General features: G+C 35.5%; 2 protein-coding genes across 13 annotated transcripts in view; one reads left to right on the top strand and one right to left on the bottom strand.

The window, feature by feature from the left end:
• Positions 1-20,900, top strand: part of LOC147491236 (serine/threonine-protein kinase ATR-like) — a 75,914-nt gene that overhangs the window by 46,374 nt on the left and 8,640 nt on the right. The window contains 9 exon segments of the mRNA XM_086564573.1: positions 13,179-13,291; positions 14,049-14,383; positions 14,489-14,613; positions 17,007-17,151; positions 17,472-18,047; positions 18,125-18,200; positions 18,627-18,759; positions 18,761-19,005; positions 19,199-20,393. Of these exon segments, the coding sequence (XP_086420699.1) occupies positions 13,179-13,291; positions 14,049-14,383; positions 14,489-14,613; positions 17,007-17,151; positions 17,472-18,047; positions 18,125-18,200; positions 18,627-18,759; positions 18,761-19,005; positions 19,199-20,393 (2,943 nt within the window).
• LOC147491237 (uncharacterized) lies at positions 5,616-11,129 on the bottom strand. Of its 12 annotated transcripts, none has more exons than XR_015197784.1 (7): positions 10,922-11,129; positions 9,346-9,468; positions 9,144-9,253; positions 7,539-7,611; positions 7,133-7,197; positions 6,733-6,891; positions 5,616-5,943 (listed from the first exon to the last, which is right to left on the bottom strand). XR_015197784.1 is itself a non-coding variant. In XM_086564572.1 (6 exons), the coding sequence occupies exons 1-5, from the start codon at positions 11,112-11,114 to the stop codon at positions 7,175-7,177; spliced, it is 522 nt and encodes a 173-aa protein (XP_086420698.1). In that variant the 5' UTR covers positions 11,115-11,129; the 3' UTR covers positions 5,991-6,792; positions 7,133-7,174. The 12 variants fall into 12 exon arrangements, 2 of the variants coding, with proteins under 2 accessions (XP_086420698.1, XP_086420697.1); XR_015197787.1 differs by having other exon boundaries at positions 6,733-6,792; XR_015197783.1 differs by lacking the exon at positions 5,616-5,943 and adding an exon at positions 5,991-6,160.

Genomic DNA, 20,900 nt, shown 5'->3' with positions numbered 1-20,900 from the left:
CACATTTAGCTTCCTAAATTACCATTCTTTTTATTAGACTTATCTAAGATATTTATTGAATAAAATAAGTCATTTATTGAATATAAATCGTGGGACCCATACTAAACCCTAAATAGTATCCTACATGATTCACTTGTAGAAGAAAAAGATTGTGTTTTTTTTTTTCTTCTTCTTCTTCTTCTTTCAATAAAAAATTACTCTTGATTTATTCTCCAATAATCTCTTCTTTAGCAACATTTCTCTCACCAAGGGGTTGTGAGTTGAGACTTAGACTTGTGTAAGTGAAATTTCATTTCTTGACTACATACCTTTCGAGGTATATCTTAAGTCGAGAAGCACATCAACCTCGCTCAACAAAAGCTTTTTCAGACCACTAATGGCTCCTTGCTCAGACAAAAAAACAATAATCGGTCAAATTATAGATGCCGCTTCTATTGAAAATTTACGACAAATCAAGAAATTGGCTAGAAACTAATGGACGAAGGGAAAGAAATGTCTGAAACAATGGGTAATATAAAAAGATTCAGCTGGCCGAACAGTTCTTCACGCCGGTGCCATAATGGGAAAGATCAATGTTTGCAAGTACTGGCTCGAGGAGCTCAAACTCCTTATAGATGAGAGAGATGATGAAGAAGTTACTCCTTTGTTTTGTGCAATATTTCAAGGACACCCAAAACTGTAGCTTATTGATGTATACGAAGGCGGAAGCAATTTCAAATTAATAACACCAATGAATAAAATTGATAAACACCCAAAACTGGGGTTTCAAAGGGAAAATGAATTCCCTTAATTCAATCTCTTGATTAAACAATTCAAAAACAACCCCCTAACAATGAAGGCCTAGATGCCTTTATATAATAAACCTTGTTCCTAATTCTATTTAGAGTCCTAATAGGAAACTACTACTTACATAACAAAAAAAAAAAAAAAAAAAAACTTATTAAACTAAATACTATTAATTCCATGCCCATGCATCACTTATCTTATTGAGAATGGTGTCGATCCTGCTGCATTGACTCGACATAATGCTAATGCTTTGCATGTTGCTCTAATAAAGGGTTCAGGAAACGTTGAATGTTTCGCTTCCTTCTCTCCAAAGGCCTCGATGTGAATGCTTCAAGTGATATGGGAACACCTCTTCAATGGGTTGCACAACAGTGCAGACACAATCTTAAAGTTTTGTTGGATCATGGTGCCAACCCAAATATTTTTGTCAATCTACTTCCATCGCCTTCGATGTGGACTTTGCTTAAAAAGTCATTACCATGCACAAAACTCTTAATTCAGGCAGGTGCAGATCCAAATGGTGTTTCATTTGGGAAAACACATTTAATGTGTGCGACGAAAACAGGTGAAGACAAACTTATCAAATCCTTGTTGAATGCCAGGGTTGATCCAAATGTCACAGATGGTACTGGATTGAAGGCAATTGAAATTGCTGCTTATGATGGAATTCATCGAGCGGTCAAAATTCTTCTTCCTGTCACTTCTCATATTCCAGCATGTTCAGAATGGAGCATCTCTGGAATAATGAAGTATGTGCAGTCTGAAGAAGCTAAAGAACAAGAAAAAATTAGGGATAGGGAGAGAATTTTGGAAGAAAAATCTAATGGAGATGATGCGCTAAAGAGAAAAGAGTACGTGGATAGAGCGGGGAAGAATAATGCGTAAAGAAACTTTCGCTAACAAAAACGGGTACCAAAACACCGTTTGTTATTTATTATTATTATTTTTTTAATCTTTCTGCTCCTATTGGAAATACCCCAAATTAATTTGGGAGATATTATTGGATTTAGGTAGTTATTGGAGTACAACAAAAACTTATGTTAGTTATGGGGTAGGGGAGTATTTTTATGGATGTGTCCAAGATCACCCTTCCCTAAACCATTTAGCTTGTGTAATTGTTATTTTCTCTTAAACTTTATTAAGCAATCTAGCCTTATGTTTTCAGTGATTTGAGAATTACACGCGGGATTAAGATAATTTAAATCGGTTAAAAAAGAAAATAAGGTTTTACCATCCCTTATGTTATCAGGTAACATACGACGCCTAATAATTTCGTAACGGACCGATCGCATCTCAATAATGAAAATGAAAAAGCCCCTGACCGTAGTAAATTATAATTTAGCATGCTATGTGCTCTAGATTGGAAAATATATACGCTGATCTGTGAGGCCCATTTATAAAGCCCATGGTAAGTCAAAAATCGAAATTTCAAACGTGCTTTTGTTTGTACTAGCCAATTAGTCCGCCTGCGGCCGGACCTGCTATATTGATAGTTCACGATTAACTATTTTTACTTTTATCAAACTATTAACAACTACAATACAACATTACCTACCGTTACCTGCCATTAGTTGCACTACCTACCATTGGCAGAGTATTGACTAACCTTCCTCCTCGTAAGCCAATGTAAATGCATCCTTAGCTTTTCAATAGATTAGCTGATAAATTGAATATCAGAGAGTGAGAGCGATTAAGGTTTTAATAGAGACAACAAAGGGTTTACAAATGCTAGTATAAACCATGACCACTGACCAACAGTCAAAAACGATCATTTCACATGATTTTCGACATCAGTGTGTATAATTAGTTTCAAGTAATGAAAAATAACATTTGAAATCATTCGGGTCATAGATAAATGCATTTTAAGATTTTAATTCAATGCAACGAAATACAGATATATAAACCGTGAGAGTCAAATATAGAGTGGGGTGAGTGTTGTTCATTCCTTTGCACGTGAAAGCATGTGGAAATCTTAGTGAATAGTTGATGTATAGCTGTACAATAGTTGATGTATATTACAGGTTCGTCTATGTTTATTATAGATTAAACAGTAAAGCTAAAAAAAAATTCGTGTTCAAAGCTATTGAGACAGGAGGATTGCTAGTGTCCTGCCTCTTTAAAGGGGTAGGACCGTCCTAACCCAAAAAAAGACAAAACATAATGACCAGGTACTTGTAAAATTTTCTAAACTAATCAACTCAAAGTTTCTTCACTTCCTCTCTTCTCTCAAGCACCACCACCACCACAGTCCATCACCACCTGCCGCCGTCCATCACCACCACTGCTGCCGTCCATCTTGTTTTTTCTTTTCACTTCTTTCTTGGTATTTCTTTATTCATTTTTTTTGTTTGATTTTTCTTCTCTTATTTCCCTCTTAAGTCTCAATCCCTCTTCTCACTCTCCACACCCCTACCACTACTTACCAAATTTCGAAATTGAAAGAAGATGGGAGTGTCATAGTAGTTTAATTTCTCCAACCCCTCTTCTCACTATCCACAGCCCCACCACTACTTACCAAATTCCAAAATTAAAAGAAAATGGGAGCCTCATAGTAGTTTAATTGCTCTAAACTTAATAAAGGGGGTTTCTTTAGTTTTACTCTTACTATGCTTTATTTTTGGATTTAAGACTCACTTGAAAATATATAGAGTTTTTTACTTTTGAATATAGAATATATTGACTCTTGTTTTGGATGATTTTTATCTCAAATTGGTAGGTATCTTATTTTGATGTTATGCTCTTATATATTCTCCTTATAATTTCAAATGAATAATGTTGTATGGTTTAAAAAAAAAGCAAAAATACAAATGGGGTTTAGTAAAATTTGGTTGGGACTTGGGTTAGGTTTTATTGTTTGCAAATGTCTTTTTTTTGCTAATAAATAAAGTGGAACCTTTTAAATAGGTGAGCAAGTAGTATTCTTTTGTCTGTAATGGGTTAGGATGGTCCTACCCTTTTAGAGGGCAGGACGCTAGCAATTCTCATTGAGATAGAGTGCAGAGACAGAAGGCACAAAAGAACGCCTAAGAAAAGACTAATATCATTTACATATACAGAGTAAGTAAAGTTAGAGCCACTGAAGTTCTTTCTGTCTGGCAAGTTCTTTGTTGTAGATAGTGACAAAATGTCACAGTTGTCAAAGCAAGAGCAAGAAGAGATTTGTATGAATGATTACATTAAAGATAATTGAAGAAGTTCCTTGTACCAAACATTATAAAATCTAAAGTTTGTCTGGGGTTTAACTTATAACCTTATGGTTCGACAAAGACCATGTTGCGCAACTTCATATGTGTATTGTAGAAGCTGAGCCATTACTTGATTTAGAAGTGTTTTGTAAGTAGTGGTAACACAGACTGGGAGATGGCTTGTGGCATATGCCCATTAATGTAATAGTTATGTGATATTGGTTGAGACTTGAGAGTCTAGCTTAATTCCCAGAATTAAATGCCGATTCCGTTTTTTTTTTTGCTTGGGTTTTGTGCAGCCAACATGACACCTTTGTCTCTTTATTCAGTCTTTTTTCACACTTCATGTACTAAATCATGTTGCTTTGAATTTTGAGGCACTTATACCAGACGTAACTTGTTGCAGACATCTAGGCCAGTCAGATCCTTGTGAAAAAGCTTAGTGGTGATGCCTTCTGGCCTTAACAGAGCATCTGGAACCATATTCTGAGGATCAAGGGATTGGATTCTGACGCTACATTAATCGTGGATGATCTTATGATTAAGTACATTGCATAATACATGCCATCATTATTTTTTAATTATTTATTTTTTTAATTATTTTTTATTTTTTTTACGATAATCTATATGGTATCACTTTAAGCCTTCAAAAACAACAAAAGGACCAAGTTTCAAAGGTTACTCCTAATATAATTCCATCAGTTGTACGACATATTGCTCCTGTTGCAGTTTTACTACCAAACCTGTCAAATCTAGCATCAATATTTACTTTAGCCCATGGTGAGATAAGAGGTGACCAAGTATCTAAAAGAATACATAGCTGGCTAGGTTTATAAATTTGAGCTTCCATTTTCTGATCCTTACTAAAAACATCAGAACATCTTGCTTTATTAAAATCAGTGATTTGCAAAATGGCTTTTGGAGATATATCTTTGTTCTCCATTCTAGCCTAATTTGTTCCTGCAGTCCCAGAGCTCATAGAGAAGAAAAATGGAAAAATAGCCTTTTCTTTTCAGATCCTCATCTTTCGGCAACTTTGTTCAACTCGATATTGATGACTGAATCCCCATGCATATACATGTTGATCTCAGGCATGGTTCTTCTCAGTCTTAGGCTCAAATTAGCAGGTGAGGAGATGGGCAGAAATTCAGAAGAACAGCCTTTGATCATTTACTTGAGAGTGAAAAAAATGGACTAAAGTCTATGGCTTGTATGGTACTATATATGGTTGAGAAACTTTGTCACAACCATCAGGTCGTCGTGAAGGCGTGAACTCAAGTCCAACTTGATTTTTATTCTAATACACACCCCCAATCCCAGCATATTGGGAGCAGTCTCTGCCCCTAATTAACATGTTCATATACTTCTACGCAAGTTTATGAAGAAAAGTATAACTTGCTTAAATTGGGGAGATTTCATTATTAAATTATTTTGTATGCTTGGTTAGGTACTATTCATCGACTACTAATTCTTTTTAGGGACTACAGTAGATGCACTTATATTGTGTTCTCTCCTATAGGTGCTTCCGATATTGGAGTATGCTACGAAATGCTTGACGACAACGAAATGGATCCTAAAACTTGCCTTAAGCCCTCTCGAAGTTGTGTCCTTGTACCAATCTAATCACATTGGACCGAATGAGACTATATGAACCACTCTTCCATATTTGAAGCTCTTCGTGGGTCAGGAATCCAAATATTATTAGGAGTCAATGATGCAAATATAGAACAACTTGCACAATCTTACACCGCAGCAAATGATTGGGTTGAAAAGAACATTCGCAGCTACTGGCCTGATGTCCATTTTCGTTATATTGCTATGGGAAATGAAGCAATTCCTAGTAGTTATGCTTCATTTGTTCTACCAACAATAAAAAACCTTCATAGTGCTCTAAGTTATGGTGAGCTTTGGCAAAGAATTAAGGTCACTGCAATAATTTCTCCATCAGTCTTTGATGCGTGTTTCCCACCATCTGCTGAATTTTTTTAAAATTGTTAACTTCAGAAAAGACAAAGCAAATTTTAATAATTTAAACAGCATAAGGAATTGTTTATTATCATGAAATCATCAGTGAAATCGAGTACCAACTAAATAGCGTAAAAAGCAAAAAAAATAAGTGATGTACAATGTCCCTGCTGCAATTCGAGCGCGAAATTGATTTTCGATCAGTCCCAAATGAATTCCTAGGTCTGTGAGAAATGCACATGACGAAAAGCAATCATATAGAACTCTACATCTTTTACATGCAAGGAATCCAGAGTTGCTCATGCAAGGAAAATAAAAGAAATACTAAATAAACTTGAATGAATGAATAATCGAGTCTTTTCTTCTCTGCTATAAAGACAACAAAATTAATTTGATCTTGAGAATTGTAACTGGTAATGTACACGTAACATCTAAAACCATCTGTATACTAACAAAACCATTATGGCAGTGTCCTATTATGCATCAAATACGCAAAATACTAAAGTGCTTACTAAAGACTATCATAGCAACGTAAATAAAAACATTGCCCAACATAACACACTGAAATGAACCTTATGACAATAGCAATCCTTACGGACATTTTGAATTTAAAAGAAAGTTAAGATACAATTACGCATACAGTAATGCTACTGTAATATCATGCCACGTGAATCAAGTACATAGTACTTTTGCATTTAGATAATCTAATCAATGAATAACTATACAATATAGTAATAGCAATCCATCAAAGCAACATGCCTAAATCAACGAAAGTTATTTGCAACTACAAAATTACCTGCGTTATAGCAAAGCCCTATCCCAATACCCCGTTCCCGGCCCGCCACTTGAATGCAACCTTCGAAGAGGAGAAATGATCATAGCAGGAAAGAATAACCTCCAAGGAAACAATGAGATGTAGCTAAAGCCCCAACTTCATATACCCTTTGCTTGCATCCTAAATAAAACTTCGTTACTACTGCCTATGTATGAATTATAGAATTCTTAGTAACCATGACAGATGGAGCTGAAACAATTAAATGGGAAATGGGTTCTCAGATGTCGGAGAGATGGTATAAATGTAGAATCCACCTCAAACGGCCAAATACTCTAAATTGTAATCAAATTCAACCAGCAGCACTCTGACATAAGATTGGAAGACCCAAAGGATTGAATTAATACTGTAAGTAGCATCGTACTTGGTAGTTCCCGTCTGTGTTGAGCTAATTGAGGTTGTAATCCTACATGGCCATTGAGTGTTTCCCTGTAATTAACACATGAGAAAGCTCCGTATCTAGTGAGCGAATTCTATTGCATATCTTCTATGAAACAGATTTGGTATTCTAATGTAACTCTTTAAAAAAAAAAAGCAATTTAAGCCTCGCTATGTATCATCCCCATAAGAGCATATTTGTTTTTGAAGTTCTAACTTCCTATAATAATAGCTTTAATATATATATAAAGAATCATAAAGGGTAAACATTTTTCAATCAGTACCATCCATATACCCATTCGGGTAACAATAACTAAACGCCCTAGAATCTAATCTCATTTACCATTATCTACAACAAATCAGTTATTAGTCTATGAAGATTCCGTTATTACCTCTTTTCAGAAAAGTGTTTAATTCAGATTGAAACGGAAGAAACTGAAACCAAGAAATTTGTTGTAGCCCACCCTGAAAAAACAGAACAAACACATAATCAATACTAAAATCAGCCTCCAATGCAGATAATGGTAACCTATAGCAAGAAATAAAGTTCAAGCTTGTGCATCTCAGTGACATGCTACACAAACTCCATCATTGTTTAAACATGTCTAAATTACTCCAACAAATGATTAGAAGAATCTTATCCTTTTTTTGCTATAAATCATTGAGTTCAGTAATGGAGATTGTGTATACAGTCTAATCATTGAGCTAGAGAGTGTGTGTTCAAAAGGTTTTCATGTGACGATCAAATCATTCATATCAAGCCAACAATCAAAATAAAAGACTTAAGCACAACTAATCCAAAACAATAAAATAAAAAAGCAAACCTTGATGATTGCTATCTGAGTACCAAATGTCAAAACCAAACCAAACAAAACCTATTGTTTATGAGAGTGTGCTAGTGTGGAGAGGCGAGGAGAAGATCGATTGAGTGACTGGAAAGAGAAATTTTGGATTTTGGTTTTGGGATCAGTTTTGATGAAGAGTTTTTCTTTTTCTTCTTTTCTTTTGGTTATAACTTATAAGGTTTCCAACGAAAGTAGGTTTCTTATTTGGACTTTGGGCTTTTCTTAAATCTAATTGAAGTTTAAGAAATCAACTGGCCTGGAAAATGAAATTAGAGAAATTACCATATTGTGATTAGAAAGAAGCTACTTAGAGGAAGTAGATTCCAAGGTATGTGTCGAATGTAAATTGGTAAACGAAATGCCAAAACCGATACCACAACATTAAAGAACTAAAAGGCAAGTTAATTGGAAGAACTAAAAAACAATAAAGATAATGACGAGAAAAAGCAAAATATAAAACACATAAAGAAAAAGTACAAATAATGACATTAGAAATTACCACCCAAAGAATTTTTTAAACAAAGCTCGATTGCTAATCATGGGTTTAGAGCTCAATAAACGGGGTGACATAGAACAAAAAGTTTGACAACAACAAAAGAAATCACGTGGTACATTATATGAGAATACCAATGAAGCTTTGTAAGGTTGGGAAGGGGGCTCAATTAGATTGTCGTATAGAACAAATTCTATTAAATTGTTACATTAATAGTTTTTAATATTGTGGCTCATGTTATCCAATGCTTGAAAAGAAAGAATGAAAATTTAAGAGAAATATGAAAAAAGGAATCACAACTTTTACAAACACATGAACCCAAAATTCATACACCTCCAAAACTTGTGGTCAAGGCCTTAACACAACTTTTACAACCACATGGAACACAAAATTAAAACACTTTCAGTGTTCAATACCACCCACTCTAATCAAAGTTTAATATAGATTAAAAAGGTAGTGATTCGTTTCCATCCAAAAGTACTTATGCAGCCACATTAATTGTCTAACCACTTTGAGACGCAATCAAAAATTAAGTTAAAGAGATGTATTTGAGAATTCAATAATGACATTATTGTAAGCAAATTGCTAAATTCAATAATGACATGGTAAGAAATAATCATGGTAAAGTAATCAGGTTTTAACGTGAATAAAGAAATTACCGTTTTCCATTTGTTCATCCACTTAAGTAAACAATCGGTTAGACCTCCATCTTTCTTCCATCTTAGATATCCGTTGGTTTCATTGGAGAAGAAAGATAAAAACACAACATCTATTGGGCACAAAAATTGATTCAAATTGGCAAAAAAATCATCTTTCAGTAAAGAAAAGCTAATTTCAAAATAAAGGTGGCAAAGAGCATACCTTGAGGCCTGCTAAAATCGTTTGAACCCATTGATGACATATTAGCAATTTTGAGACCACCCTTCTTCATTTTTAAGTGTTGTATGATGATGCTTTCACTTATCATTGGAATCACAAAGAATTCTATAAGAAAAAACCAAGTAGCATATGAGATGCCAACAATATGAAATTTTTATAGCGACGGAGGTATCATATGGGTCGTCAAAAAGTTCCATGGTCAGAAATTCAAGCACATAACACACACAGAAAAACTGAACAAAACAATGTATGAATACCGTGTAAACTCTTAAACCAATCAAGAGGAACCAATGTATCTCTCAGGATTCAGTTCCTATAAACGACTAATGACTACACTCATAATTTTTCAGCTTCAGTCCTTAATTTCAAGAATACCAAATCTACAATGTGCACCTATTTAAATGTATTTCAGTGTGCACTAATCCTAGCCACACGTTTCGAATCTGTAATCAGAAAGTAATTAAAACATAAACAGGACAAAACCGGCATAAAACCTTTAATTTGAACACCTGATTAGACCCATAGTGGCTTCCATCTTTTTATCTTCTTCTCAAAGCCAAAATTGAGACTAAAATCTTCAAAACTTTCCCACCTTCTAAACCCTTTTTAATGCTACTCGTTAGATTACAATCTTTTTTTCTATGAAAACCGTTTAGCAATAGCATCATGTCAAAAACTTCAGTTGATCGAACTCCCGTTTGCGGCCACCGGTTCATTTTTTAGTTCTTGGGTTGGGATGATAGTGTTGAACTTTGGATAATTGATAGGCCTATTAGTGATAGAACTTTTACAGTTAATGGTGTTTACCTGCAATTCAGATTCCAAACGATGGAGGTACCTCTGGCGATCTGTTCCAAGTCTAAACTTCAACAGTCGTCTTTGGCGACTTCCAAATAAAGGGGAATGGGATATAAGGAAGGAAGGGTTCATGGAATTTGTGGAGAAAACTTTAAGTCTTCACGATGGTTTTAATGTTGACAAATTCAATATGTACTATTATAATCCCAGCGATACATGTGCTCGAAATCATGAATGGATCGCATTAGCAGTATCAAGACACGTTCAACACCTCTGTCTTGGGCATATAACCTTGCTTCCTGCCTGGTTACTTGGTCAGGTTACGACTTTAGAACTAAGATCTGTCCGTATTCCAAATCAGTTCGAATATCAATTCCCTGTTTTTCTACATTTGATTTCTTTGACCTTTGATATTCTGTACGTGTCTTCTCATTGATTCTCCCTAAAATCATATGAATTTTTTGGATTTTTCCCAATGAAACCAAACCCAACTCTCCCTCTCTCTTTCTTCTCCACCCTCCGCTCATGCCCCCACTGCATCGCAGTTATTCTAGTCTAATCCCTTACTGTTTGTCAATATCTAAAAGAAATGGGACTATGATAGTTTCACACTTTCACTGATTAAAAGAAAACAATATAAAAGAATTACGTGGAGAATGTCTCCATAAAGAGATTCCAAAAAAAAAAAATCAAGGCCCTCTCTATAAAGAAAACGGATATTAGATGATGCATAAGACACAGAGGCAAACTTATTTCATACCTCTAGGATGAAATTTCATGTAAGGTGTTATGTTGTACACACGACCTTTCAAAACAGTCCACATAGAATCTTCTGTTTTGTGTTGTTTAACTTCATCGATGGAAATAAGCCTTTTACTTGATGCTCCCTTTAATCCTAAACAAAGTAACTTTATTTGAGTAGCAATCATTAACTGGTTAAACCTGGAATACATGTGTACAATGATGAGCTAAAAATAGCAATTATAAAATCCCTACTGTGGCTGTAGTTTATAACTTTATAAGTAGCCTTAAATCTACTTGCTTCCATCAAACTAAAATTCTTGGTTCTCATACAGTAACAGATCTTTGCTCTTTTCATTATTTAATCCGATGGCTATTCGGTAATACTATAGTGAAAGTAATCTGAGGTAACTTTTCGTTTTCACTCAAAACCAATCAATCAACAACTACTGAGTCATCGGAATACCAAATAAAATAAAATAACAAATCGGGTTTTTGGAGAAGTACGCAAGGTCGGGGATGTCTTGGCGTTAGCTTTAACCAGTCCATTTGGCTATACCCTTTCTCAAACGGCACCTTAGCTCGAACTTTATCAGGTGGTGGTACTGCTTGTTTAGACAATGAAGTTTTCTCTAACGATTTACCCTTCCACAACAAAGTGTCAGCCTGATTTGTATAATTATTATCTGTTATACTTATATCACTGATGTTCATCCTATAGAAAGGTTGCCAGTGATTTTAACTTGGGTTCTGACATATATACAAATTGCACATAGTACTCCATCACAATACACTTTCACAAAAAACACGTTCAATAGGTCATATTGCTAAATCAGTTACAAACTTACAACTACAACTATCTAAAGTAGAATTATTAGAGCAATATACCATATGCATACCCAAAGACTTGAGGAAAGGCCCAGCCAATGTACACCAACAGTTGTCAGCGCATTAATTCAATACCTCAATAAGTTGTTTGAACACCAGACCTTTTTACATAAGATAAATAAACACCATAGCTTGATTTAGTATCAAAAGCCAACATGTTTAGGAAGCCAAAAAGAGAAAGAGGGAAGAAAGCATACATGTGCGAAGAGAACCATCTCTATTGGTCTCTGTTCCTTGATAATTGTCTTAGTCACTTTCTCATGAAGGATTATAGCTTCGGAATCAACCCGTGGAGGACCTTTATTATCATCTTGAGATGGTTCCCCATGAACAAATGCAGCATCTTCAATAATTGAAACAACCCCATTGTTGAGATGGGTTAGAAAGTTGAAGTATTTGATACGGGGTGTAAACAAAATAAGAATAAGGCTCATAATCAGAATCAGGTGTATTATTTATGAATGGTATTGGGTCGAGAGGCGTCTAATGATCTTGAGATTGTGATTTGTTTAGAGATTTGGTTTGGAAAAAGAAAAGAATAAGAGAAAGGGTTTGAAGAGAGATTTTTTTTTTGAAGAGTGGAGAGTGTTTTGTAGAATTAAAAAGAGAGTATGAAAATAGGTTTTTATATATTTTGGATTACGAACAATTGAAATCGACAAAAAAAAGCGTAGAATTACTTTTTTTTATGTAAAATCTGATGTGTCAGAGAAAAAAGGAGAGCTTACGTGGGTCAGGGAGCATTCTCAACTACTCATTATTAATGGTCTTAGATATCTTCCACAACACACTTGCCAATGTTTTCTATATAAACCTAAAAACCATCTTTTGGAGGGAAACAAAAAAATGCAATGCAAAAACTGTCAAGCTTAGTCCACGAACTCTGCGAACGAATCGCAGCATCAACATCATCCAACGGTGGTACAGAAGATAACGAACCACTAGAAATCAGATTCCGTTCCGTTTTACCTAATCTTCTCCACGCTTAAGTTCTCCCTTCAGGTCTCTTCTCATTTTCTTTTACTTATTTTATTTTTTCATTTCCATTTATGCCCTTGTAAGTTTGTTTATATTACTTTTATTTGTTTTGTAGCTAATGAGAGAGAAGTGATAGCAGTATTGAAGTTATTATCTCATACTGCTAGAAATTTCCCTGGTGTTTTTTACCATGGCAATTTTATATATTATATTATTAAAGTTATTACTAGTGAGAACATATCTTTAAAAGGGGTATATTGGGGAGAAGAAATATTTGGAGGTGATGTAGGTAGTATTGTTAAACCATACAATCTGGTAATAGAATGCCGATATTTAGTAAGGTTTTAATATATTTCGACATTCTTTTGTAAGTGTTTGGGATGATTTACTTCGACTCAATTTTATTTCAGTTCTCGGCATGAAGTGATACTTGAGACAGTTGGATCACTTTTGTCATTGCTCAGAACAGGAGATCGAGAAGCATTCCGCCAGTTTTTCTTAGATGGCATGTTGTTAGTTGAAGGTGCGTAATATTTGTCTGAAACCACTATTGTCATTAAACTTAAACATTGGCATAATACAATCAATGTGAAGAAAGTTGGCATTATTGTCCATCAATTTGGAGCTATTCTCTTTATGCTGCCTCTGTGGTTTTAGTTTGTCAAAATGTATCATTTAGGTCATACTAGTATGTGTGATCACTCAAAGCCATGTTAATCAACTAAGTAACATGGACGCGTCATATTCTTCAAATAATTTATGTCCGGACACACGGACACGTTGTGCAATACGATTTCAAACTGGTTTCTTCCATACTCTAAAAGACTAAGAAAATAACATATTATCATAGTTACAACTCCATGATATGCCACTTTCATGGCACTTTGTAAGGTCTTGAGCCCAATGTTTGTGTAACTAAAGAAAAGTAGTTTTGTTTTTAATTAGCTGTGTCCTCGTGTCCCACTTTATATAGGCTGCCGTGTCGGACACTGACATGCGTATCTTTGTCAATGTGACTTACACGTTCCTACTTATTTGTTTCTCAAAACTGTAATGCATCATCAATTTATTGACATGGTGTCTTTAGAAACGGACAAATAGCCTCCGTATCAACTGTGGTTTCATTATTTGTAAACATATGCCTGATAACTTTTTAAAGCTTCTGCAGTTTTGCTTATACAGAACTGTTGTTGCTCTTATTTTGCACTTCTATTTGTTCCTTCCAGAATTCTCACACATCTATCCTTCATAATAAATCTTATAGCCTTGTTTCCCTTCAGATCTTCTTTATGTAGCATCAATATCCTGTGGCACATCAAGCGGTAAAGCTTCAGCCAAGGTTTCCTTGAAATGCTTCAGTGAGTCCTTCAACGGAATTATCTATAGTCCACATTTATTCAGTGATCTTCCAGAATGTTGTAGACCGAAAGATGGCCCTGGCATCTTGATTGACATCACAGATAAACCGAGGTGGCAGCTTTTTGCCACTTGGACAATTAAAATCATGAGCAAATGCCTGACTGAAGGAACTCTGTATGTGGAAGGTCTTATCAATGCATCCTTTGTCTCTTCTGCATGTGCTCTTCTATGCTATGGAGATGCCACTTTGCATATGGTGAGCTAGCATCTTAACCGGAAATGGTATTCTGTTTCTTGTAAATCAAAATTTTGGACTTAACGAACATTTTATTCAATTCTGACTGTTTGTTTTTCTACAAAGGCATGTTTCGACTTTGCATGTATCTCGACAGCAGTAATTGATGCCGAAATTGTTCCTCGTGAAAACCTTATTCGGACAATATTATGTATATTAGGCCAAAATGAGAAGGAACATCAATCATTCAGGTATGTATTAAGATCTAAGTTACATTGACACGGACATGTGTGTCCATATCCGACACGGATACGGAGTGTCTGACACGGCGAAATATAAAAAACTAAGGTATATCACACAATATGTGTCCGTGTGTGTCCGATACGGACACATGGATACGTATCCGACACCGATTATTTTTGAAATATGGTGTGTCCATGTAACATAGATTAAGATGTATTTTTGAATAGTTTTGGTAAAATTTTATCCATCTAATTGGTAGAGGTAAAATTGGTATTTTTAAATAGTTTTGGTAAAATTTTAAATTTTGAATACATGTTCCTTGTAAATAAATTTTCCTTGTTAATGTATACCCATATGTCGTATTAGAGTGGTGGACCTGGGGATTGGCGTGTGTCTATTACTCTGTTATGTGTTCTAAAATTGGAAGTGTGTAACATAGAATGCCTTGCTGGAGTTGCTGGTAGGATAGATGATAGATCTGAGAGATTGTAAGTTCATTATTACTAAGATTTTTTTAACTTTTTATATTCTTTTTCAGAATTTTTTCTTAACACCTTTTATAGTAAAATTATTAAACAGCTTGGTAGCTTCTTTACCAATAAATTCGTATACGAGAATGATTTCTATGTTCTCTCTAATTTCTGATTAATTATTTGCTTCTCATCTCTTTCTTCTTTATTATGACAAGATACTCTACAATTTCCATGTGTAGCAACAAAAAAGGTGATCTGTTACACTTGTCATATCACAACTACTTATAGATCACTTTTTATAACAAGTATGAAGGATCAAAACAGGATAGGTGTTCTTAATTTCTGAAGTTATAGGTTTTAGAAGTATAATTTGATTGAAAATTACTCAGGTTTATAGATATAAAGTTATACATAGAATAAGTCATTGACTCTTTGTTATAATTTTTTTAATCTCATCTATGAAAGTGTTTAACTTAACCGTTTTAGCTATCACATTTAAATTCCATCAAGAGTTTGTCTCATATGGTAGCAGGTATCCATTTAGTTAGGAGCGAGGTTCTGAGTAGGTTCTAGTTAAAAGCAAAGTTCCAAAGTGAAATCAACATCATGTGTAGTCAGTGTAGCTGATCCCAACTCATAGTGTTATCCGTTTTAAAATGTAATTTATTTTGTCTACCAGCTAGCTTATCTTAGCTTAGCTATCTTCGAATTAATCCTAAATAGTCCATTTGCAACCATGAATTAGATGGAGATCTCCACTTCACTCTTCTTCTGTTTTGTTCCAATTGTAGTTAGAGAAGAATAAAATTCCTAATTCTCTCTCCTGATTTCTCATTTCTTTGTTCTTTCCTATTCATTTTTTTCTTCTTTTGGGGTTTAAAATATTGTTTTATGTTAGTGTGTATCTGACACAAGTATGCATTGGATTTTTTTTTTGAAAATATGAAGTGGCTATTAGGGGTGTGCATAAAACCGGCTGAACCGACAAAACCGACCGAACCGAACCGGTTGGTTATGTTTATGAGTCAGTTCGGTTTGATTAAGTATATTTGAAAACCGATAGAGTTGGTTCAGTCATCGGTTTAGTCCCAAATCCGACCCAACCGACTTGCTATATATAATATATATTAGAATATATATATTTAATTGATTTAATTTAAAAATATGTAAAAAACCGGTTGGTTTGGGTCGGTTAACATCGGTTAAACCGTAACCCAGTTGGTTCGGTTGGAAATTAGTTTGGTTCGGTTCGGTTTCAAAAAAATATAAACCGATAGAGTCGGTTCGGTTTAGACCCAAACCCGACCTGTGCACACCCCTAGTGGCTATGTCACATAGATAATGCATAACTTGTTTACATGATTTGATGTTCTTATTGAATTTAGGCATCCAACTCAAACCCAATTGGTAATCAGTGGATCAGCCCCATGATTCATATACTTTAGCAGGTAGGCTTTAGACTCCCAACGTTGGATTAATAATCTCAACACGCCCCTCATGTGTGGCATGAATTAAGCCTAACATGTGGACTTGGATTAACGGGTGACGTGGAGTAACATGGGCTGTTTGAGCCAGAGAAATAGCCAGCTCTGATATCAAATTAAATATGGGCATTCAACTCAAAACCAATTGGTGATGAGTGGAGTGGCCTAGGATTTATATACTGATTGGCTAGGCTAGGGTTTAGACTCCCAATGTGGGATTAATAATTTCAACAGTCTACCAGCTTACACTGGGAAGAAAGTAGTGAGTGGAACCTTTGCAATGTCGCTCCCTTTCAGCATGTGCACGGCGTGTTCTGATATATCGTTAAGGAACCAGTTGGAGGGTCTACCAATAAACTTATCGCTACCATCTGAATACTTGGATTTCTTTCTTAATCGTTGTTTTGGTTGTTGTTGATTACCAGTAGTGGATCTATGTTGCAGAAATGCAGTTTATGATTCTTCCATGGGTGCTTGCCTTGCTCCACTGCACTCTAGTTGTTCGGATGATGTTGTTGAGCTCACAGCTACCGACTTAATCAGTGTGTTTTCTCAATCATTGCTGAGTACTGACAGTTTGGAGCTTAAGGTAAATGTTTATTGCATGGGAGAATTTTCATGGGTAAATGTCATTTTCTTGCGGAGAATCTCATTAGAATGGAAGCATTTATAAATTATAATATATTTTCCACGCTCGAAAAAACTTTCATGAGAGAATTCTCATGGGTAAGTGAAAATTCAAGAGGGAATTTTCCATCCTGTGAAAATTCTTTAAGAAAAGCGAACTGTTTTTATAAGAGTTCTCCCATGCAAAAAAATATTACCCTTACTACAGTGCACTTCTCTCATCAGTTGATGTAGTATTCGGGAAACTAGGTATGAAAAAATATGGCTGGTTAATGCTTTCAGGTTGCAATGTGCAATGCATATATAAGAGTTGCTAAAACTTGCCCCCCTCAAATCTGGCATCCAGAACTTCTCTTTACTCTCTTATCATCAAGCCCCTGCTATCCATTGATAGGTTGCATTCAAGTTACCATCGACATGCTTGGTCCTAATCTCGTTGGGCAGCGTGTCATGGATTATTGTATTGACGGTCTTTCAAAGTCGAGTACCAAGATAATCGAGAGCTTAAAACTTGGGGAAAAGAGAATGGCTCAGAACCTCGATAGTTTGAAAAGTAAGCGCCAAAAGATAGGGGAAGAGGTGTTTATTTCCACTGCTGATCCTCGGAAGAAGTCTGAGTTTCCCTGTCTGTACACATTTGAAAAGGACAAAGATTACGTGGACTATATTGGGGGCTCGCTTTTATCGTTTGTTGGTCTTCTAAAACCTGGTATTGCTGAAGCTAATCATTTGAAGCCTGAAACTGCCTTAACTGCTCTTAGTATGCTCTCCCTTGCCTTTTGCAACTATCCACCGACAGATCTGTCGCTTTGCATTTTCCAGCAGATGCATGCGTGGATGCCTTTGATCTGTAAGCAGGTATATTGTAATTTTCAGAATTTCAACTATTTGAGTGCTAAGTATGTTTCTGATTAACTGTGACTGACATCATGCAGGCAGAGAAAAGCAGTTCAATCACTTTTGACATATCCAACTATTTGAAAGCTTTTCACAGCATATTGCATCTGCAAAGTAAGAGAGTAGACAAAATAGTAATTTCATCAACTCAATTAATTGAAATATATGGAGTCACCAATATCTCTATTGCCCTGTCATAGACTTATAGTGTCATATATGCCCTGTCATACATATCTCGGATTACTACTTATGTTATGTGGTATGATTATGACGAGATTGAACCTCTATCTACAACTGGCCTTCTTTTTCTCACGAAATTTGGAAAGACAGATTCATTGGATCTGATGCTTGTAAGTTGAAACATGAAAGAAAGAAATCTATATTTGTAATTCTTGTTACTGAACGAGAAAAATCAACTTAGTCACTAAGTAATGCGGCCAATCCTTGAGGACCATCCTAACTTGATATTTTGTTTTATTTCTCACTAGTCTGTGTTGTATTCTACTTCTTGCACTATTCCATCCTTATACTTCAATGCAGGTTCACTTCCACTGGACCGTAGGTTTTTGCAAATCAAACGCAATGATGCATCTTCTGTATCCATGATGCTAAAGATTCCATGGACTCACTCCCTTGTGGCTATTCCAGCTGTTTCTTTATGCATGACAAAATGTCTCTGTTCAAAGTCTCTCTAAAGTAAGTGTCGGATTGACAATCGAAAATATTCTTGAAGTCCTTGATTTGGCTCTTCATGATGAAGTTGAAGAGGTTAGAGTGGAAGCTGTTAGTTCTATGCCATTAATTGTCTTGTTCTCTGGTCTTGGTGCACTCACACATTTGTTGAAAAGAGTAGAGTAAGTGAGTTATTTGTTTTTTCATTTTAATTTATTACTCTTAAGATTTGCTGACATTAGAGCAAGTTAACAATTTAATTGAAAAACAAGGATTTGACTATTTGAGCACTTTAATGTCAATTGGTCTTTGCTGTTATGTAAGATATCAAAGGCCTTCGATGGGATGGTAGACATAAGATCCTTGTGAAAAAACCGACTCAGTTATGAGACCACTAATAATATTCTACCATTTACCATATATTTTTTTGTTAATTTCAGCTTCTTCTATTGGATATTTAGCGTGCCTTTATGGATCTTTTGATGAGAGTTCATGTGAATTGTATCTACATGGGACCTGTGAAAAACAGAGTCAGGCACTGGATCTTCTCTCCGAAGGATTCTGGTGTCCAAAGTGTGATAAAAGAAGTGGGCGCGATCTCGATAAGTGTCAAAAAGTTTTGTGTCTGCCTGACATACGAAGTATGGTGGATGGCTCAACCTGCCATTTGGAGAAGATACAAAATCTCTTTTTCAATCTTCTCTATGATGAGTCATCAGAAGAAGTTCAACTTGCCTGTGTGGAAACCCTGCCTAGGGTGCTTATGCATGGAACTGAAGATATCTTGCTCAAATCAAGGAAGCAATGGATTCAATGTATTGAAGTTTTGTTGCTTCACAAAAAGAAAAATATAAGAGAAGCATTTTGCACACAGATCAGTTGCTTCCTTGAGGTCCCCATTTTAAATGGCTTATTTGGAGATGACGAAGCATTAGAGAAAACTAAAGAACAAAGATTCTTGGACATACTGAAGCATGCTTTGGGAGGAGCTCAAGATCCTCAGATATATGAAACTCTTCTAGAATCAATTGCAGAAATTATGAATGTCAGGGATTACCATGGGCAGCTTTTCTTTTATTCACTTATTCTACTAGTTGATCAGCTTGATAGTCCTCATATTATTGTAAGAATGACTGCGTCAAGGTTGATTCATAGATCATGCCACTACCATCTTAAAGGGGGACTTGATCTTCTTATTTCGAAAGTTGTTCATGTTAGGAATGATCTATTTGATTATTTATGTGCTAGGGTTGTGAGCCGACCAGCAATGATCAGAGAGTTCGCAGAGGCTGTTCTGGGTATTGAAACAGAGGAACTTGTCAAGAATATGGTTCCTGTTGTTCTTCCCAAGCTTGTAGTCTCTCAGCATGATAATGATCAAGCATTTATCACCATACAAGAATTGGCAAAGCATTTAAATATGGAAATAGTGCCTTTGATAGTAAATTGGCTGCCTAAAGTACTTGCTTTTGTTCTTCTTCGAGCTAATAAGCAAGAGGAGCTCTCTGCCTTGCAGTTTTACCAGGTGCAAACTGGTTCTGACAACCAAGAAATTTTTGGAGCTGCGTTACCAGCACTTCTTGATGAACTTATATGTTTTCTGGATGATGGTGATTCAGATGAAACCAACGAGAGGTAAATATTTAAAACAATCTCCAAGAGCTTTGAGTTAGTGTGGTTTTGGTTTGATCTCTAACAGACTACACAAAATCTTACCACATCGACAATAGGTTACATCCCCTTTCTCTCTTCAGCTCTACTAAGTTGATGCTTGAATTTGGGCTAGGCAGTTAAATTGGAATTCAATAGCTGGTCGGTCCAGGAGCGACTAGGCCTAGTCAATCTGGGACCAGTCTGGATTAATCGGGCTATTGTCCCAAATTTTTTTTTTGCTTTCCCCTAGATAACGCATATACATCATACAATTAATAGGAAATTTGATTTGAATAGAAAGAACACAGCAATTTACAACCGTATCAACTTTTCTTTTTATATCTCAAGGAGATTAAAACATCTTAATGAGTATTAATTGGCAAATCGGTTAAATTAAATCGGGAACTCGGCTGATTAGTCGGAATAAAGCGGGGATGTTTGAGCTCCGATTAAATTGAGGATTAATTGGCAAGGCGGATTGGCCGAGTA

The sequence above is a fragment of the Coptis chinensis genome, chromosome 6 (genome assembly GCF_015680905.1).
Source record: "Coptis chinensis isolate HL-2020 chromosome 6, ASM1568090v1, whole genome shotgun sequence".
Taxonomy (NCBI): Eukaryota; Viridiplantae; Streptophyta; class Magnoliopsida; order Ranunculales; family Ranunculaceae; genus Coptis; species Coptis chinensis.
Note: the sequence above shows the minus strand (reverse complement) of the source record. Positions and strands in the feature narration are given on the sequence as shown.